This window comes from Strongylocentrotus purpuratus, unplaced genomic scaffold, assembly GCF_000002235.5.
Source record: "Strongylocentrotus purpuratus isolate Spur 01 unplaced genomic scaffold, Spur_5.0 spur5_contig_831, whole genome shotgun sequence".
Lineage (NCBI taxonomy): Eukaryota > Metazoa > Echinodermata > Echinoidea > Camarodonta > Strongylocentrotidae > Strongylocentrotus > Strongylocentrotus purpuratus.
The window spans coordinates 314,257-336,028 of NW_022145537.1; the positions used below are offsets into that span (position 1 = coordinate 314,257).

A 21,772-nucleotide genomic window follows, 5' to 3' on the forward strand; every position below is an offset into this window, starting at 1 on the left:
TAATGATTACACAACATTTAATATGAGCACTTATTGGTCTGCAATGACCTTTATCGTCTCATGCTCAGACTGCAACTATGAACTGCCTTATTCATTAACCAATTATATTTCCACCTTTTCATATGGTAGCCAACTCAAAATGTTATGGTCTGATTATAGACAAACTTTCAAAACATTTGAACTATATTGGAACACCTTTAGGTCACATGGGTGGTGGGGTTGGGGAGGGGGTATATAAAGGCTTTAAAGAGCCACACATTTGGAAAAAAACTAAACTGACGAGTCTAAAATCAGGTTCATGCTGTGATGTAAATAAGTCAACAAGTCTGTCTAAAATATGAGTCGAATATTCTCCGCCTTGTTATTAGTAACTTGAATTCCAGTTCAGACAAATTCATTACATTGGCAGGTGCATAAGTACCCTTTCGATGATTAGAACAAAAACTGGTTGAGAATGTGCATCAAAGATTATATTTTTACTTCTTGAATTGGGCACATTAATTATTTTGATCGTAGCAGCCGACAAAATGTAAAACGTAAGCAGACTATATTGTTAACAGGTCATGCAAATTTATATGAACAAACTATGGTCATTTATACAAAAAAGGTTTATTCATAAAAAGAATAATATAAATGGTTGAGAAAAATCATAATTTATATGACTCAATCGCCTTGTGAATCTGTTCGTATACACTGCATGTTATATTTGATTGACTTGATTTGAACGAGGATGCGCTTTAGGGGGTACGACAATACGCGCAATTTGCCGCTCCCCTATCGGTGTAAAGGAGAACTTGTTGACGAGTATAAAAGCGACGAGCGACAGTGTCGCGGTGGCTTCGGTGAAGCCGAGACGTCAAGTTGGAAGCGTTCAGTTAAAAATCAGTTCTCTTGTTCTCTTCATTTTCGGGATCTTTCTTCTGGTTTATCTTTTGAATTTTGAAAATGGCTGCCAATTCTCAGATTGTGGTGAGCGTCTTTATCTAGATATCAAAGTTACGCTGTTTTTAATGTGTTAATCATGTCATGATTTATGATTTTAGTCTGAATTTGAATTGAATCAGAAAGCAATTCCATTTTTTCTTCTTATTTGTTGCATGTTAAAGGATTAGTATCTTTGAACAATTTATTGTAGGATGCGGGGTGTGCTTAAATATAACTCATTCCGTGAGTTAGGAATACGAGGGACTGTTAATTAAGTCTTAATTTTATTGAGAAATTCTAATTAGACCTATTCAGGGTTCATGATGTGCAATACTGTACAAATTGCATGTCATGTCATTTATTTTCATCGACTTCTTTTTCTCTCTCTCATCGCAATTACAGCACAAGTTGTACAAGAGTGTAATTGACGATGTGATAAACAACGTTCGAGAGGCATTTTTAGATGAAGGAGTCGAGGAACCGGTTTTGCAAGACTTAAAACAGGTAAGAATTTGCTGCCTATATCAGTGCCGCGATAAATTTGACACAGCTTTTTTTTCTTTTTCAATGAGCTCGAGCTCAACAGCTAACACTCGGTAACAATACGAATGTGTATGCACGAATACGTGTAGAGAGCGCACACAGTTGCACGAATAGCTAGGTAATGAAATGAGTCCTTCAGTGTTGCCACGTTTGAATGCTGAAATATCACATTTCAGATAATCCAAAAGAATTCTTTAATTGCTCGAAAGCGTCGCTACATCTGAATCTCCATATTGGTCCTATTTTGAGTCCGTAATATGTCACTAAACAGCCTTAATTAGCAGCTTATTTTAGAAGCTGTCGCGAACGATCATTCATTGTGCTGCGGCAGCGGTCTGGACGTGGACTGCCATCTTTCTCGGCGCGCTGCGACCTCTTGTTAGGGTACGATTTGCATATGCCCATGTATTTATACTGGAGCCTCATTTGACTACGGATCGCTTTGCAGCCAATGATATTCTTGTATTAGGTTGAGTGACCTCAGCTTGCTATACATATTCATAAGTTGGCAATCAGCCAGCCAATGATTATCCATATTTGTAAGCCAGCCACCCATATCCGTGTCCTGGCTCATGCATAAATTAGCTTATTGTTGCGTGTCTCTGAAAAGTCTGGTGTGTTCAGACTCTTTGAATTAAAATAGGTATGCTAAATGTATTATTTTCAAGATACTATTGAGCTAGTTTGCATGATATATCTGGAAAATTTTATATCCATTTAGAATTTTTATAAATGAATTTGTATGAATACTCGAAAATACTTATATTAAAATGGAAACAGACGAAATGGTTTAGAGAGAGAGTCTGCAAGTGTAAGCTAGTGTTGCAATTAAAGGAGAGACCTTATTTGTAATGCAGGAGTGTGAACGATTATACCCATCATAGACTTAAGTACTTATATTGCAAAGTTTCATTAGCACACCATATTGACTCTTCAAAAATGGGGACGTGATCTTTTCAATTGTTAAACTTTTCATATTTCTAATTTTATTTGTTATTCATGATTAAAAGGGAACACCACCCTAACAATGGATCATTTTTTTTTGGTTATTTTTGTTTTTTGTGATGTGTAAAGCATTACAAAAATGAAACGCCTACCTATGAAAGTTTTAGGTACCGGTAAATTTTATAAGATTTTTTTTTTAATGCAGTTATTTTTCAAAGTCAAACATAAATAGCCTACTGTGTTTTCCCATAATTCTACTTATTCAAATCTGAGAGATGCTCGTTTTACTTTGACAAGTGCCCCTCCCCCTCTTGATATATAGCTCTTTTCATCTCTGATGAGTGCCCCTTTCCACCTCTAATAACTGCCCCTTCCAATTTAAAGCGACTAAGAACAATTTCCACCAAAACTAGCTCGCATTTGTAGATGATATAATAATGTTACTTATTAAAGGTCTTTTCAGTCTTTCGTTATGACAATGTGCTTATTACCCCATCAGGATTGTGTTTTTTTCCTCTTTATAAGATGTAATTTTTCGCACTACGACTTCACAAATCGTAAAAATTGTCCTCGCTCGCTCACAAATGAATATTCTGACCATTACACCAAACTGCAAAGTAAGATGCTTAAGCATAAGCTTGTTTGATGTATAAAGATAAACAAATGTTGAACTCATCCCTGAAAATGTAATCACAGTGAAGAGGTATATACCGATGTCAAAAATATTGTATATTTTTGTATGAGGTTTCCGTTTGTAGGTACTGGTACCCTTTTTTTTACAGAAAGTGCACTTTTTTGTTGGGTGCCTCCTGCCCCCTCCCCTCCCCCGGGTGATAGATCTCAATATTTCTCCAAAGAACATGTTATGACTTACATGTGTCCTAGATTTGTTAACAGACTCACAAATTTTACACATCACATTGATGAAATCATTCTGTTTTTTTCATCAACAACTAAGAACAAGCACATTGTAATCCTCTGTACAAAACAATTTGAGAGCTAATTCTTGCTAGTAATGTCACCAACAAAAATCATTTCTTATTCTTTGTTAGGTTTTCCTCTATATTTTACTGATCTTTGTCTGTTTTTTGTATTGAAGACTGACCTGGTATTAAATCCCACACAAACTTCCTTTTTTGTGGGGGGGGGGGGGATGGGGGGTTCCCTACCAGACACCTAGGAAAGACATTTGTACTTGGGATGCTGATACTGAGATATTCTCAGCAGATTCTGTGAGAAGAATATAATGCTCATGAGCCACATTTATTGGGGTGTCTTCTCACTCCAAATTTCAAAAACCTCTGACAAAGGAATAAAGAAAAGGTCCTCATGTTTCAGGGATCTATTATTCACTTAAAAAAGGAGAAAATTAAATTAAAATGTTTGTCAGGGTGTGAGAGCTAGGGGCCAGTCACAACCCCTAGAACCTTTGGTGGGCCTGTGAGAGGGAGGACTTCCCCTAAATGAACCAAGTTGAAGCTCCAGAGTGGCAACAAGGTGCTGAATGACATGGTTTCCAATTAAGTGAAGGCAGACAATATAGTAAAAAAATAAATGTTTGTGAAAAAGAGGGAACTCTTATCATTTTTTTTTATGATAAAAAAATGTTGAAGATTTTCAAATTTATTGAAATCTCAATTTTTTGTTATTTTTTGTTTGGGATGACTTATCCACATCCATTATATAGTTTATACAGTGATCCAATATATCTTTCTTCTCAAATTGTAGGATTAGACACTAATGAATAGGCCATTTTCGTAATGTAATAACATTTATGCATATGCCTTCATGGAGGACCATGCTACATCTATCTCAATAGTCTGAATTCCAATTTTATACCGTACATTAATTGTTACTAGCTAGGACAAATATGGCTTGTGCCCTACCAAACAACACAGAATGTATGCAATTTGCATTCTGAATGTTGGAAGTACCATTATTTGTAACAGATAAATGAAATAATTTTAAATGTTTTTACAAGGCACTTAAGTATAATTTAATTACATTATGAAAATGGCCTATTTAGGAAGATGCTCAAGAATACAAGACAGTTTATCCCTTTAATGACAAAAATAATTGAATGTTTCTTTGTATTTTATGTTCAAAATAAATTCTTAGTTGTTTCTATTTACACCATACTGCTCACTGCATTGATTTTCAAAGATTATTTTTTTCTTTGTACTAATAGGCATGTACATGTAGAAACACCTGCCTTTCCCCCCTCAAAATCAATGCAATCGACCTGACTAATGTATTTCAATGTTTGCATGTTTCTCTCCCTAACTCCTGGGCCTGTTTCACAAAGCCTTTTTTCAATGACAAATGACAAAAATCAGTGACAAATCTGCTGATAACTAATCAGAAACAAGGATATCAGTAGCTTATAACAAAAAATGTCATTTGTTACTGATGACAAGTTTTGTGAACCCCCCCCCCCCCCCCCCCCCCCCCCCCCGGTTACCAGTCATTTCAATCACCTGCTATGAATAATGGTATGTTCACTCATCCAGACACAGAGCAGTGTTTTTATGAATGGACATGGACTTCACAATGAGGTCAATCAACCTGATAATCATTGTTTGTATTGTGTCTGTAGTGGAAGGAATGTCTGAGCTGAAGTCATTGACCAGCCCTCATGTATTGAAGTGCTATAGAGCTCTATTTATGGAATGCACAGCTCAAGTTGAAACCCTCCAGGTTTTTTTTCCAATCAAGTTGTACGTTATGCAAACACAATATCAACTTTCGTTGTGGTGTTGGTAATGTAAGAGAGATGCTACATCTATCTTCACCGCATTAAACTTTGATTGGTTTGGATGCGACATTCATTTTACCTGGGACTTCCACGCTTATCATGATCTTGGTACTGTACCCATATCTTCTGTGCTTCTTGATGGGTTTGCAGACTACACAGCAATACTTATATAACTGCTATCTCCCCAACTCCATGCAAACTTTTTATTGTTTGTGATTTCAACATTCACTGAGATAGGTCTACCAATTCAGAGACATGAACTTTAAAGGTATTTTTAAATCCTTTGGTTTGACTCGGGATGTTACAAGGTCGCCTAGGTCGGACTCGTATCAATGGTCATACAGATGTATCTGTTTGATTATGTGATTGAATACAGCTACATGTATGCAATTTGCATTGTATTGAAAAATAATTATTGGTGAATGTAAAATCTTGTTGCTTGGTAGATTTGAATACATCTTTTTGCTTATATTTGGCGATTGCACATTTGGCAGATATCATTTATTGGTAGTTTTGAACGCCATTTGCTAATGTGAATTTTTTAGCTACATGTATCTGTATTTTTACTGATAGTGAAATACAATTGTACCAATTAAAAACAAAAAATAGTGTGTAAATAATTTTTGGTGATATTGATCCATGAAAAATTTGTTATAAAATGACATTTCTGAAGGCAATGTGCTATTTAGTGGTTCTCTCTAAAGTCTAAACCTTTTCTACAATTTTTCATTTTGCATTATGAACGCATCTTTTGGAGCTATTATTTTTTGCTAAGCTTCATTGAAAATACTTAATGATTACTGGTCATGTATGTGATTACCCTGGGCTGGATATGAACCTAACCTAACCTATATCTTACCGACTGAATAAGACAACTCGTATCCTGGTGTAAATTTATTAACTCTGATTAATCAGAACTCATCACGATTTCCTTTAATTTCAATATTCTTGCAGATATGGGAGAGCAAGCTCATCCAGTCGAGAGCTATAGACCTCGCCCAAAAACCACCTCAACAGGCTGCTGGCAAGTACAAAGGTCAAGATACTTCAAGGTCATATCACAATGCCCAATCTTCATCTGACAGACAACAGATGGAACATCAAAGTGAGTTGCGCAAAGTTTTGTAATTAAAATAGAATAAAAAAATTAAAACAGGTAAGGATCAGTTTTGGAAATGCCCCCCTCTCAACAAATGAAATAGAAGCTCTTACCGGTAATACCAATCATGTGAAAGAATATGTTTTTGACTGATCAACAAATGTTCTCTACTACCTGGTCTTGGTGATCATGACATTGTTGGTGTTGATTCAGATGTAACAGCGAAAAGGAGTAAGCCGGTGAAAAGAAAAATCTACCTATGGAAGAAAGCCAATCTGCTGGGAATGAAACAGGACTGCCGTCAGTTTCAGCAAGAGTTCGTGCACAAATATACTGAACAGAGCTCAGTTCATGAGATGTGGAACTGTTTCAAGATCAGCCTGCTAAACATGATGGACAGCCATGTACCAGCGAAAATGACATCCACTCGCTTTAGTCAGCCATGGGTCACAAGGTCGGTGAAACGGTCATCAAGGAGGAAAAAGCGGGCCTTCAATCATGCCTTAGCGACTGACAGACAGGAGGATTTCAACAGATACCGGGAGATCAAGAAATCAACTCAAGCAGCCTGCAAACAAGCTTACAGTGAATACATCAACAACATCATCAGCCCTGACTCCAAGGCAAACCCCAAGCGATTCTGGAGTTTCATCAACAGTAAGAGGAACGACCGTACTGGAGTAGCCCCACTGAAAGACACCAATGGGATTACACAATCAGGCAGCAAGGAGAAGGCCAACATGCTGAATCACCAGTTTGCATCAGTGTTTAACAGGAATGAGGACATGTCAACCATGAAGGATAAAGGACCAAGTCCATTTCCAGACATGGATGACATCCAGATCTCGCCAGCTGGTGTCTACAAACTGCTTTCGTCTCTCCAGGTACATAAAGCTACTGGACCAGACAAACTGCCTGCACAACTACTGAAGACGCTGTCATTGGAAATAACTCCAGTGTTGACTATGCTTTTCCAAGCTTCGCTGAATCAAGGAGACGTCCCAGAGGACTGGAAGAAGGCAGACGTAGTTCCCATCTTTAAGAAGGGAGAGCGGTGCCAAGCAGTCAACTACAGGCCAGTGTCACTGACATCTATTATCTGCAAGACACTGGAACACATCGTATGTAGCAGTATCCTTGAGCACCTTGATGACTTTAACATTCTGTCAGATGCTCAACATGGATTCCGGAAGAGACGGTCTTGCACATCCCAACTTCTCCTCACTATTCAAGATCTTTCCAGTGGAATTGACTCGAGAGACCAGATAGATGTAATCCTGTTGGACCTATCAAAGGCTTTTGATAAGGTTCCGCATGGAAGACTCCTACATAAGATCCACTACTATGGAATCCGAGGTAGTACCCATAACTGGGTTGAGGAATTCCTTGCAAGACGCTCACAGAGGGTATTGCTTGATGGATGCACTTCTCACACCTCTCCCGTCCTGTCGGGCGTTCCCCAAGGCAGTGTAGTCGGGCCTCTTCTCTTCCTGCTGTTCATCAATGATCTTCCTGACTGCATATCAGCGAAGTCTACAGTGAAATTGTTTGCAGATGACTGCATATTGTACAGGAAGGTGTCAAGTGCAGATGATGCTGAATGCCTGCAGAAGGACTTAGATGCACTCCAGGAATGGGAAGCAGACTGGCTAATGCAATTCCACCCTCAAAAATGCCAGGTTATGCATGTCTCTAGTAAAAGGCAGACATCCAAAGCCTCCTTTCCTTACTTCATCCATGGAGAGCAGCTACATGTAACAGAAACTGCAAAGTACTTGGGGGTCCACATCCAGAGCAACCTGAAATGGAATCACCATGTAAACGTCACCACCAAAAAAGCCAACTCTGTACGGTGCTTTCTGCAAAGAAACATGGGGGCCTGCCCACAGAAGACCAAGGAGTTGCTGTGCAAGACATTAGTACGCCCTGTGATGGAGTATGCTGCAATAGTGTGGGACCCGTCCACCCAGGAGAACATCAGAAAGGTGGAAATGGTGCAACGCCGTTGTGCACGCTTCGTCCTGGGTGACTATCGGCGCAGAAGCAGCGTCTCAGCCATGCTGAATCAACTTAAATGGGTAAGTCTGCAGGAAAGAAGGGCTCAGCAGAAAGTAGGCATGGTTTACAGCATACTCCATGGCCTGGTTGATCTTCCAGTCACCTACTTCATACCCGTTGTTGGTCCCAGCACCCGTGGAAATCCACAGAAATTCCATGTCCCCTTTGCCCAAACTATGCTATTCCAAACCACATTCTACCCAGATACTATCCGACTGTGGAACTCCTTACCATCTGCTGTCGTCGATTGCACCTCTTTGGAACTTTTCAAGCAGAAGGTGCAACACATCAAGCTCCGTTGAGCTTCAGACTGTTTTTTAGCTGCACATAGAATTCTTGTAGAACCTTTTTACTTGCACTGTACACTCGGCACTTGACAAACACAAGGTACGATAATACGCCAACGGCGGACTGTACTATACTGGAAGAAGAAGAAGATATACGTGATGATAGAAATTTTGCCGGGAAACCGCCAACTAATTGATATATTTGGTAAATTATATCTATTTGGACCTGATAGATATCCCGCACGTGTCGCGCACGTGTCACGTAGTTCCATATACATCTTTCTGTGTATAGTGCTTGTAACTTTACTAAGACTAGGCCAAATTTCTTATCATTTTTGATTCCAGAACCTTGCCGTACACACCAATACTTATATGCTAGATGATCAACCTTTTCTGATCGATTCCACAACGATTCTCTCACAATGCAATGGCATGCCCAGAACTGGTCTTTATCTTTAAACTATGAGTGTTCTAATTCAAGGGTAAATGCTGAATCATAGGCATATTAGAAAGGGGAGGGGGGCAGGCAGGCTGGCTGTAGGGATTTGAAATTAATTACCTTAGTATTTGCAACTGTCGACTTATGTGAAGGCAGTGAGGTGCCCTTATATCTCTTATATTTCATCCTGTTTACCTTGAGCAGAAAATAATATTTTTTAACTTTGATGAAATGTCAGATAAAAAAAAAAAAAAATGGGGAATTGTTGTTATTACCAATATTTGGGCGACTGGCATTACCTCTTTTTTTTGGAATTAAAAAAAACAAAACATTTTACATTTCTTAAATATATTACGTTTATGAACCAAAGAGTAGCTAATTGGGGGAAAAATATACATACCATTATACACCTATGTTCTGAATGAGGTGATTTCAGATAAATTGTATTTAGCAACTGGTATGATACAGATTTTAATACTGTCAAAAACTGTGGAAAGGTCAAGATGTATCTCTAGGCAATTATGGAATATATTGCAGTACTATTGTGAGCAGGTGCATTGACTACATGGTAATAGTGTCCCACATGGCCATTTGCCACAGTGTCCTCAGGTTGGGGTAGTAGTATTAGTGTTTGGATGTTGTGGGGAGGGGTGTACAAAAGCACTTTATGACAAAGCGTTCACTCATGATAATGTTTGCTTGAAACAACTGTATCCCTTTAAATTTTTCACCAGGAACTCAACCACAAATGGTTCTTCAGGGTGCCACTTCATCACAATCATCTGTTTCTAACAACTTGGTAAGATTATACATTAATAATTCACCTTTCATATCAAAATAAATATATGTGTACAGCTAGAATGTATAAATCATCCTATTAAAGACCGTCAATACTACTGGGCCAGAAGAGATTAGACCACACAGCGAGGTCACTGACAGGTGGCTATCTCATTAACTCAGCTCTCAACTAACATAAGAAAAAGAGGATCATGGGGGACCAACAGGCACTGAATTGGGAAGTTTTCTTTATAGAGGGAGCAAGTAGCTACAAGTAGGACAGTTGGGCTTTAAAACAATTTACCTGCCATTCTTGGTTTTATGGGTAAGGAGTGTTGAAGAAAATAAAAATGACATAAAACCCTTACACTTATATGAGCTCACAAAGAATAGAGTCCGACTTGGGTTCCTTGAGGGCCCTATAAAATGCAAGGGCATATGGGTGTGTCAAGTTGCTTTCATGTTTAAGGGCAATCCAACGCTTGTAATAAGGACTTTAAAAAATGCATAACTCATTCTTTTTGTCCGATTTCAATTTAGTTGGCGTGAGGGTCGGCCTAGCTAACATGTCTATTGTTTAGACGATCATTACGCCGACCTTTACGCCGCCCTTACCATATTTACGCTGACCAGCTCTAAACACAACCTTTACGCCAACCAAAATTGCCATCGTGTGAACACTGCTATAATACTAATGTATCTCAAATATGTGCATGTTTCTCTTCAGAACCCCCTGTTCCTATGTAATTCACCTACTAGGCATTTCTATAGATGGAATCCTCTTTGTATACAATATTTGTTGCTATGTCTGGCAAACCTGGGAACAATAAAACTTTTGTTCATGAAGCATGCATAACATTAGAAAAAGGGTGTATTCAGTGACTGCAATTAGAATGTATTTCCAGCTGTTCATCTATTTTTTGCATAATTTACATAATTTAATCATAATTTACAGAGTTCATCTGCTGTGGCGGCTACTGCAGCACTCCAGCAGAACATGCTCCATTTGCAATCACAACGACAGCAGATCCAGAATGTACCATTTACCATCCAACAGCAAGGAGCTGGTGAGTCTAATAATAATAATAATAGGCATTTCTATAGCTCTGTCTATCTAGAAATCCTATAGGCCTTAGCTTAGCTACCATTACAGCGCTCCAGCATTTCAAGGAATTAATTCCTGCCAGGTACCCATTTACCTCAACTGGGTCGAGTGTGGCAAATGAAGATTAATGACTTTCCAAAGGACATTGGTGCCGTTTCTAAGATCGAACCACAACCTTTGAATTTCAAGTCAAGTGCTTAAACCACTCGACTACGACACTTCTACACTTGTACACAAGAGTTTGCCCATCTTGGTTGTACTTGATCACAACATGGCTTATTCTTTTGTTTTGTGCTTGCCAAACAAAGCAGTATTTGCTGTATTGTGCCCAATTAGAACCGGGTTGGTTAAATCTCCTCCAAATCAATGGTTGTGATAGTAATACTGTAAGTGTGTGCTGCCACCCATGGTTACCAGGTTATTTTACCTGGTACCCAGTCAGGCGCGCAGAAAGCAGTTTGGGATTGGGGGGGGGGGGCAAATATTCCAGGGGGCTCACCTTCCAAGGGCAATGACGTAATGAGAAAAAACGTTCAGAAGGGGGGGGGGGGGGAGACGAAAAATCTGCATCACCACCAGTCTTACACGTTACATGCAGGTCACGCGGAACGTTTTTCAAAGTGGAGTATTAACGGTCAGGTAGAGCGTAAATTGGCGTGGGGTCCAGGGCATATGAGCCTCGGCAGGGGGTCAATTTAACTACTACATTTAACTACGGTCAGATGAGCATCCAGGGGCCGCCCTAGGGCCCTTGGTGGGGTCCAGGGGGCAGAGCCCCCAGAAGCTCAGGGGTTTTAGGTATTTACTTATGGTGAGATGAGCATCCAGGGGCCTGCCTAATAGGGCCCTTGGTGGGGTCCAGGGGGCAGAGCCCCCGGAAGCTCAGGGGTTTTAGGTATTTAATTACGGTCAGATGAGCATCCAGGGGCCCGCCTTACGGCCCTTGGTGGGGTCCAGCGGGCATAACCCCCGGAAGCTCGGGTTTTTTAGGTATTTAATTACGGTCAGATGAGCATTTTTTATACCTTATTTGTGACATTGGCAGGTCACTTTTTTTTTTCTCTCCGTCTTTCTTTCTTTTTCTCTTTAACATACTTTTTCAAAAAGTGAGGGGGGGGGGGGGGGGCTTGAGCCCAGCCACTTTGCAGACCATGACATAAAGGCTTCTAAATAAGCGTATTTTTCGCCCGACTGTAATCTGAGAATTTCTTATTTTCCAACAAACGCATAAACAGGTATGACTTACAAAAAAATGGAGAAAAATACCGGGAAATCATGTCATAACAGCAACATTTGTAAATCACTGGTATCGAATAAGAAATACCCCCCCCCCCCCCATCAGTACGCCAGCGTTCAGGAGCTCATGTCTTCTCACCCCTATAACAAAACAAATAAACAGTCACGCTTTCCCATTCTCGCACAATATGTCCACGATATGCGCGTATCGCTATTATAAGCCGTATAGGTGGCATGCGCAATGCTTATGAAATTTAATTCCTGTGAACTTTCCTTTTCTTTGAATGGAATGGTATATGTGATTTAATTCAGGTTTTTATTATTGTTATGTTCTTTTGGTTAAAAATACAAACCATGTTTATTCCTTAACTGCTTTTTTTTTTTTTTTTTGGAGGGGGGGGGCGTTTTGGGGGGGCAAAAATGCATTTTACCCCCCCCCCCCCCACTTTTTTGAGTGGGGGATGGGGGGGGGGGCAAGGTCTGGAATGCCCCTCCCCTTCCTTTAAAACCAAATGTGCAAAAAAATGTGCCCTCCCCCTTCAAATTTCCAATCCAAAATGCATGTGAAAACTGTGCCTTCCCGCTTTTGATGAATTCTGGATATGCCCAAGCTGGTATCAAACCACAAAATATTGAGGTTATTGCAGGCAGTGAGGAGCAGTGTAATTAATATGATTTGACCTTGCTTTTCTGTTGAAAAACATGTTTACGGGAAACAGCTGGGAAAGTGTTGTAGCAAACCTGCCATAACTTTGGCATATGACATTGAATCTGAATGATCTTTACATTTTTGAAATGTGGAATAATCAGATTAGCTATATTACAATTCCTTTTTTGATAACGAAGGGAAATTGGGGACAAAAAAAACAAGAAACTTTGTATGAAAAAGAAAAATAAAAGTCTGAAATATAGCATAAAATCAAAAGGAAAATTCCTGTGAAATATCATTTTTATAAACCCCTGCGTCTGGATATGTCTGGAAAAAATCCACCGGAATGCGTTTTTATACTTTTGATACGAGCACCGATCTACCGAGTGATGACGTCATGCTCAATAGTACAATCCCACATAAGCTAGTTTTTGTTGGAGCTGATCGGTATGCCTTGGGGCATAGATTGTAATGTTTGCAATGTTTGAATTAACCTCTAATTTTCTCCAAAACTTATAACAAATGTATATTACGGAAATAAAACTGAATTACACTGATTATCAACCTCATTGCTTTACTGTAAATAAGACAGAATACTGGTAACATGGCACTAAACATGTAAATTCTTGTGAATATCATCTGCAGCAGTACCATGTAGTGCTACAGCGAGCTCATGCCTCTGTGTGTGTCCATGCCAAGCTTGGCTTGTTTACGTAATTTTGTGTCAATGCGCATGCGTGAGTCTGTGAACTGGCAATGACGTCACTTTTCTCGTACACTGCTCCTAGAAGGTTTTCAATTTCTGAAAAATAACCCATTCATTTTCCATTGTATCTCCAAAAGTAAGTCATGATAAAAAAAAATACAATTTTTCATACGTCCTTCGATATGACCATTTTACATTATTCCATTTCTCTCCTACATATGGGCTTGCAAAAGTAGATTAATGTTGTGCCAAAGGACATTAGAGCTGTGTCAGAGATCAGATGAACAGACTTTGCAATTCCAGTCTAATGTTTATACCCCTTGACTACAGCACCTCTACATGATGAATTTAATCTAACTTTTAGTTTTGTATGGAAACAATCTTCCCCCAGATAATTTTGTTTGAGCAAATCAGAATTGACAGTGAAACATAATTTATCCGCTCCCCCCCCCCCCCCACCCAAGGATAATAATTATGTTATACCTGAAAATGCAACCATTCCAGCATATCACCTCTTTCTCTAAATACAAAATCTTAATTTTTCAATTTATTTCCAGCTGGCGGTGCAACACAAACATTCCCAGCATACCAAATCCAGACCCAGCAGCAACAAGGTGGCGTGGTTGGGTACCCACCCATCATCATCCAACCAGGTGCTCAGTCCAATGCCCAGCAATCACGCATCATGACAACACCCCAGGGTGTGGTGCTACCCCAAGGGACAATACGAGTGCAATCCAGCGGAGATCAGGTCAGTCATTATTTCTTCCCTCCATTAACCCCTACTTCTTTCCTGTTTTATATAGGGTTTCTCTTTTAAAAGAAAACCTTGCCTGAAAAAAAGATTCCTTGTTTACAGTATGAAGGCGCCTTTGTGAGTTCTAACAACTTGTCTTCTCCTCTTGAACATGGCACCTTGGTGAGTTAAGCAAGTCCAAGTAAATAAGATTCCATATATGAATGTAGAGACATATCATCACAGGCGTAGCAGAAGAAAAAAAAAAAGCATCACCATCTCTCTTACATGCAGGCCTCACTGAACGTTTTTCAAAGTGGGTTGGGGAGGCTACAGTATTTACGATTAGGTAGAGTGTAGCATAAATTGGCATGAGGTCAAGAGGCGAAGCCCCCGGAAGCAGGGGGTAAGGGCATTTAATTACGGTCAGACGAGCATATTTTGATACCTCATGACTCTGGCAGGTCACTAATTGGTGTTGGACCAGGTGAATGAGTCCCATGGATATGAGGAATTCTATAATGGTAAGATGAGCATTCAGGGGCCCACCTTAGGGCCTCTGGTGGGGTCGATGGGGCAGAGCCCTGGAAGCTCAGGGGCTTTAGGCAATTAGTTACCGTCAGATGAGCATATTTTGTTACCTTATTTGTGACACTGTCAGGACACTAATTGGCATGTGATTCAGGGGGCGGAGCTCCCAGAAGCTCTGAGGTTTTAGGCATTTTATTACCGTCACATGAGCATCTAAGGGGCAGAGCCCCCGGAATCTCAGGGGTTTTAGGCATTTAATTACTGTCAGATAAGCATATTTTGATACCTTATTTTTTACACTGGCAAGTCACTAATTGGTTTGGAGTCCAGGGGGCGGCTCTGGGTTTTAGGCATTAAATTACGGTCAGATGAGCATCCAGGGGCTGAGCCCCCCGAAGCCCAGGGGTTTTAGGCGTTTAATTATGGTTTGATGAGCATATATTGAAACCTTATTTTTGGCACTGGCAGGACACTAATTGGTGTGGGGTCCAGCATGTAGGCTTCTAAATAAGCATATTTCTTACCTGACCGTAAATTTCGGAATTTGTCATTTTCCAACATAATGCATAAAAAAAGTATAATTTACTAAAAAGTGGGAACAAATCCAGGGAAATTATGTTATTTCAGCAACATTTGTTAATCACTAGTATCGAATTAGAATTTTTTTGGTTTTTTGGGGGGGTGGGCAACTGCCCCCAAGCCCCCCCCCCCCATCTGTACGTCAGTGTGTGTGGGTGGTGGCGCACACATGTAGTTGTCTGGGGGGGGGGGGGGTGGATATACAATTCCTACACGAAGCATGAGGTACTGCATTCACTGCCCCCCCCCCTCCCCCTGTCTACGCCTTAGGACATAGCGCCAGTAAACCTTGTTTGGCTATTAAAGTGGTATGAAAACAAATTTTAATTCACCAATAGCACTAACAGTTATGCCTTTTGCATATATCCTTTCTGCCTCAACATTTTAATACTTGAGCTAGAGACCGTTATTTTGTGCAGGTATATATCTTTAATTATGATAATGATATAGATGATTTAGGAGTTCAATTACCGTAGCACTTACACAATTATAGAATATGAAGAGAAACATGGAATACAAAGACCCGTAAAATGGGTTAATCACATAATGTTACTGAGGGAACAAGTTTGCTTTAATAAATCTTTTGAAAGAGGTGAGACAGGTTGATTCTCTGATGGAAAGTGAGACGGCTATCGTAGAATGTATAATTTGGGCATAATTAGTCTATATTTGCCAGTTGTTGAGCATGTCATTAAGATGTCCAGGTGCCTTATAAATTAAAATTTTGAAGACGTACAAGCAAGCAGATCTTAAAGAATGATGCATTTCATCCCCATTTGGCTTTCATTCACTAGTTAAATGGTTTTATTTCCTGCGAAGGCATTTTCTTGTGCTTTTATGGTAGTTGACCATAGTGTGACCAAAATTTTATTGGGTTTGAGCCATTGAGTCACATCGCTTCCTACTTCCCCCTGTAATTTGTTTTCTTAAAATGGGATTATCAAATTACATGTATGTGAGGGCTAGAAAATTGATAGCTTTGTAGATCAGGATGATGAGATGTTATTTTGAGTACTTGCTAAGTTTCAGATTACTGTATCTTTAATTGTATATCTAGCATTGAAGTCACTACTCTAGCACCATTTTCCATCATCTGAACAATGTTACCAAGTCCCTTTAAGATTCTTCTTGATAGTTGAAATTTCAGAAATCTTGTTTAAAACAGAAATCATCTGGCATTAGATTTAGATGGATTACAAATTTTGTTAGAAATCAGAGTAAAAGAAAAATATGTGTTCTGTGTGTATCGTGGTGGATATTAGATGCATTGGGTAAAGCTTGTTTCAGTTTTCCTAGCATATAACAACAGCCATTGTTTGCAAGAAACAGTTGCTTAATGTAGAGATGGTTAATCCATGCTTTTCATGTTATGTTATGTTACCTCTTGTAAAAGTGTCATTATAATGTCAGTATGCTTCAGATACACATGGCAAAGAATGAATTCAACCTTCTACAACAACCAGGCTCATTCTCCAGTATTCTGTTGAGAGCAATCCAACACCTTTCATTTCCCAAAGGGTTTGTTGGATCGTGTTTGTGATACTTCCCAAGAGACGGACAGATAATAGATTTCAATTTTTGATAAAGTTCAGAGTATACTGTATGTATATAATATCATCAGTACAAAGTGAAAATCGAATTTGTCGAGACAAATTACTCTGCTTTTGCATCATCAGGCAATGTCTGCGTTGATGTCGGCGATTGCTCTTAAGGGGTTGTGATGTGTGTTTAAAAATTTTTCTTTTAAATACTTGCTAAAATCTCCTTGATTTCTCTATGTAGAAATGATATATTAAAACAAGATTTCTTTTCCCATTTTCTTTCCAACAGCCGTCAATAGTGCAAGTAGATGGTGCTAACGATTCATCAGATGACGATGACGATGAATTTGATGATGACGACGATGATGACAAGGATGACGACGACGATGATGATGACAAAGAAAATGATGATGCTGCTGGTGAAGATGAGGAGGTAAAGTAAATTGCGTTGGCACTTATGATCTGTTGCATATTTATATGTCATGTGTAGGGACTCTGTTGAATTCTTGCATCTCTCCAAAAAATGAGGGAAAATTGTCACTGAATATCTTCAGCTTCAAAGGAAATCTTGCCTATTCATCTACAAGATTCCCCACCAAAGTGTATGGGAGAGGTATAAAGCAAGAATAGTGAACAATTTTTCAGCACGACGCGGGTTTCACCACTTCTTTTTGAAGCCATTTATCAAATTTATGGATTTGTCAACTGCTATATTTTAGTATTTGTATTATGTAAATATTGTAATGGGTTACGATTGTTCCTCTGTTATATATTTTTCACCAATTCTTTTTCCCTCACTGATAAGTAAAGGTTTTGTTATTGAATTCAAAATTCTAAAGCTTGGTGCATGATACATGTACAAGTTTGCCTGGTACGTCACATTATCAAGATAATGGCTGCGGCCATGTCATGCTAAAAGGCATTATTTTGCCCTTCTGCCACCCGGCCGACGATATTGGTAAATTGAAAAGAGATATGTCTTTCATCTGTTTTATTTCTCAGGACCCTCTCAACTCGGCTGACGACGTTAGTGACGAGGATCCAGCTGATCTCTTTGAATCAGAAAATGTTGTAGTATGTCAGTATGATAAGGTAAGAAATGGAAAGATCTGATAATAGCTAATGTAAGGACATGCATGGACAATTTTCAGGACAACTGCCACTTGACTAGCAGGTTCCTGTTAGTATGGGTGTTTTATGAACTAAAAGCTTCATGATCTATTAAAAGTTGTTCAGACAAAAATGGAAATTTACACTATCATCACTTGTGAGTGGGGAAGGTTTACAAGAATCAAAAGAAAGAACAAATGAAGAAAAATTGAAGGAAAAGAGTGCATGTAGGCACCCATACCATCAAGAGAAAGAAAAAACAAAGGTGGGCAGGGTGGGGGGGGGGGTACCTCTCCCCTTCTTGGTTTGCCTAAGTCGGAAACTGATGGACTGTTGAAAAATGTGGACACCACATGATGTTTATCCCAAATTTCTCCCTACTCCTAGATTTTAAATAAGTCAAAGCAAGGTTATGTAGGAAAAAAGATCCCTTCAAATTTGATTGTGGCAATCAAATTATTAGTTATAAGTTTGCAATTAAAGTCATTCCATATATTACAGAAAAAACTGAATTTACAGATGTGCAGTTGTAAAAATCCTAAATCTATGTATTTTCATGATCAATACTAGTGAATGGAATATTTATTCATTTGAAAAATAATGAAACAGTAAAATCTCATACCTCTAAAAGGACAATTGTTGTTTACCATTAAACTATTACCTTTTTTAAAACTACTTTTCTTTTCTGACTATTATTCCTTGCAGTTCCCTCTTTCTATTATCTCATTTATCTATGTTCTTCTTTTTTCTGTCCCTGGCTCCTTTCTTTTCTCACTCCCTCTCTCTTTCTCTCTCTCCCTCCTATTCTCTCTCTCTCTCTCTCTCTCTCTCTCCCTCTTTGGCCATCATGTCTGTTTTTTTCACCAGTTCCAATAATAGTCAAATGAGTTGAACATACATGTAGATAATTTTCGATTTCAACTATTATTCCTTGCAGCTCCCTCTTTCTATTATTTCTACACTTTTATCTCTGTTCTTCTTTTTTCTGTCCCTGGCTGGCTGGCTCCTTTCTTTTCTCACTCCTCTCTTTCTCTTTATCTTTCTTTCTCTATCTATCTTTCTCTCTCCTGTTCTCATCCTATTTCTCTCTCTCTCTATGGCCATCATGTCTGTTTTTTTCACCAGTTCCAAATAATAGTCAAATAAGTTGAACAAACTTGTAGATACTTTCAATTTCAATGTATTTATTTGTCCAATGTACGTTCCACATGGATATTTGTTTCGCTCACATGTAAAATAAAAGTTCAGATCAAGTTTACAAAGAGCTGAAATATACAAAACAAGGATACATTTTGGTGATGACAAAATTATAGTCATACGTAATAATGATTCTCATTTGGTTATGGCTTGTTTTGTTTCCTTCATTTACATGATTTCACTGTCCTCATGCATATTCATGAATTTTTAAACTTTAATATTAAAATTGAAGTACATCAAAATAAATATGATCAATTGAAAACAAAATACTGAATTATATGGATAACTATACATATGGATTGAATATGGAATGATTGTGTCCTACCTCTCAGTGATCTTCTCCCTGATCTGAGGAACTCATAAAAAGGATGATTGGCTTTTGGATGATTATCTTTTTACAATCTTCCCCCAAGCCCGCTTTACGCTACTGATTTTGTTCTGCATGTTTGGCTATTTTTTCTAGTTTTGCAAGATCCCCTGCAAACTGCAAACCATACAATATAACTTAATAAAATAACACTCTGTACTATCTAAACATAAAACAAACTCAAAATCGTCCTATCCACATGGAATGAATTTTATGCTTACTCACAGGTTTCATGTAATAATTCATGAATGTAGTTTGTTCTTCATGTATTTTATTCTATCAGATGTATATCACTAATTATCACACCATATTCTGTTTTTAACCAACGATCAATTACTACCCTCTATTTATGTTGTTTCTTCTTTATTCCTCCTCTTCCCTTCCCTTTTTATCTCTCTTCCTAATCATCTTCTACAGATCAATCGGAATAGAAATAAGTGGAAGTTTACTTTGAAACATGGCATCATGAACCTGAAGGGGAAAGACTACGTTTTCAACAAATCGACGGGGGATGCAGACTGGTAGGATCCACGAATGGTGCCATCAAGGTCAGCTATTAGCCAATCTTCTTGCAAAAGAAAAGTTTGTAGGAATGGGGGTGCATACCAACTCTTTTATGTTCCATAAAGGTGGTACAGGAAGGCTCTAGGTCTGGATGTTTTCCATGTCAACATGCCACTGCAGGTCATTGATTCTATGAGTTACTTGAAAATTTGCCTACTCCCCCTGTCTGAGCATCTCTTGTTCCTTGGTGCTGTTGAAAGAATATCCTGGCATTTCCTACTGTGGTTCTCAAAGAATTTAGTAGGGTGTGGGGGTAATGCACGCCCGCCGCCTGGTTTAAAAAAATTAAAGAATTGTGTCATGTATGTGCCCCAAGAGGCAAACATACACATTTCCTTGTCTTTGTTTGTCACACATATTTTTGACCCCCCCCCCCCCCCCTTACATAAAATATCATTGGTATGGTGAAATGATGTTAAAATGATATTGTAACATTTTAATTCATAATGATGGTGCTATGATGTTGTCAACCTCATACCTCTATGGTTACAAATGGCGCATCCATGCTTGGAAAGGCCAGCAAAAATGACACATTGGTCTCAGAAGCTTTAACAATTACCAAGGGCAAGGATTGGCTTATATATATTTTATAAATATGTTCATTTTATTTTCTACTGAATTATTTTTATGATAATATTGGAAACAAAGTGCATTATTTATAGGGTGAGAGAGCAGAAATGGTATAGAAATGAACAGGGAAGTGGAAAAAGAAGCTAATATTAAATAATTTAAGTAATATTATTGACATGTCTCACATTTGCCATTGATTTATGTAAATTGGACATTGATTCCTTCCAAAATTGTATATTTTGGACTTCTTAGTCACAGCTCTGTGGGTCTTGTGGGAAATGACAAATGGGCCTAAAATTGAGTTGTTCCATTATTAGTAGGTCTCTTGTCTTTCTATATTCTTTTCAGTGGCCCAGACATATTTCAGTGAATATTTTGCTACTATATTTATTTTGTGTTTAACAGAAAATTAGAGGACCTGACGGGTAGAAGTTTGAAGTTAACTTTTGAAATGTGTAATCACGATACATGTACATGTGAGGACTGCGACAACCCACAAAATGACTGAAATTTATAATCTGGAGGTATTTACTTTTCAAAGGACCTATGCTATCCATAATTCATTTTGTGCTGTTCCCCATAATAATGACATTTTGTCCAGCATGACTACGTCACAATCCATTGACCATATTGCCAATTTGTGATTTGCAAAGAATTAGTGATCTCATATTTCAAAGACAAATTTTGAACCTTTGCCATTCTGTTTCTCTTATATTTCTGCTTTTATGCAAATCAAAGCAACTCATTGAAACAGCTTTCAAATTTTGTAAGTGATGGCTTACTACAGTATCCATAGTGACTATTTTGAAAGGGCATTTAATACATATTTTTGTGCTTGATGCTTTTTTTGTGCCTGCAATTCACTGCCAAATGGGAACAACTCGAAAGTATCTTTTTCATTGACCAGTCAGAGAGGCTGTTCACACCGCAATGAGATAGCGCGGTCTTTTTTCTAGTGTGCGCTAGACCGCACTCTCTCTCGTGGACCACCCCCAAGAGGTGCTCCAGTGGCACGCCGTGGCTCGCTGTTGGGCGAACCGAAACGATGTTGTTC

At 38.7% G+C, this 21,772-nt stretch overlaps 1 protein-coding gene across 2 annotated transcripts; it reads left to right on the plus strand.

The window, feature by feature from the left end:
• Positions 1-863: 863 nt before the first annotated feature.
• On the plus strand, positions 864-21,013 carry LOC100888038 (transcription initiation factor IIA subunit 1). Of its 2 annotated transcripts, XM_030983847.1 has the most exons (9): positions 864-969; positions 1,327-1,428; positions 6,122-6,272; positions 9,785-9,849; positions 10,783-10,894; positions 14,081-14,274; positions 17,200-17,343; positions 17,913-18,002; positions 20,002-21,013. In XM_030983847.1, exons 1-9 carry the CDS (start codon positions 946-948, stop codon positions 20,107-20,109), a joined length of 990 nt encoding a protein of 329 aa, XP_030839707.1. In that variant the 5' UTR covers positions 864-945; the 3' UTR covers positions 20,110-21,013. The 2 variants fall into 2 exon arrangements, with proteins under 2 accessions (XP_030839707.1, XP_030839701.1); XM_030983841.1 differs by lacking the exon at positions 864-969 and having other exon boundaries at positions 1,239-1,428.
• Positions 21,014-21,772: the final 759 nt, after the last annotated feature.

Excerpts from the sequence above, each read along its gene's own strand:
- LOC100888038 (XM_030983841.1), top strand. The coding sequence starts at position 1,276 with ATGTCATTTATTTTCATCGACTTCTTTTTCTCTCTCTCATCGCAATTA. Across the intron at positions 6,273-9,784 it reads ACAACAGATGGAACATCAAA|GAACTCAACCACAAATGGTT; the intron begins GTGAGTTGCGCA and ends ATTTTTCACCAG. Across the intron at positions 14,275-17,199 it reads TGCAATCCAGCGGAGATCAG|CCGTCAATAGTGCAAGTAGA; the intron begins GTCAGTCATTAT and ends TCTTTCCAACAG.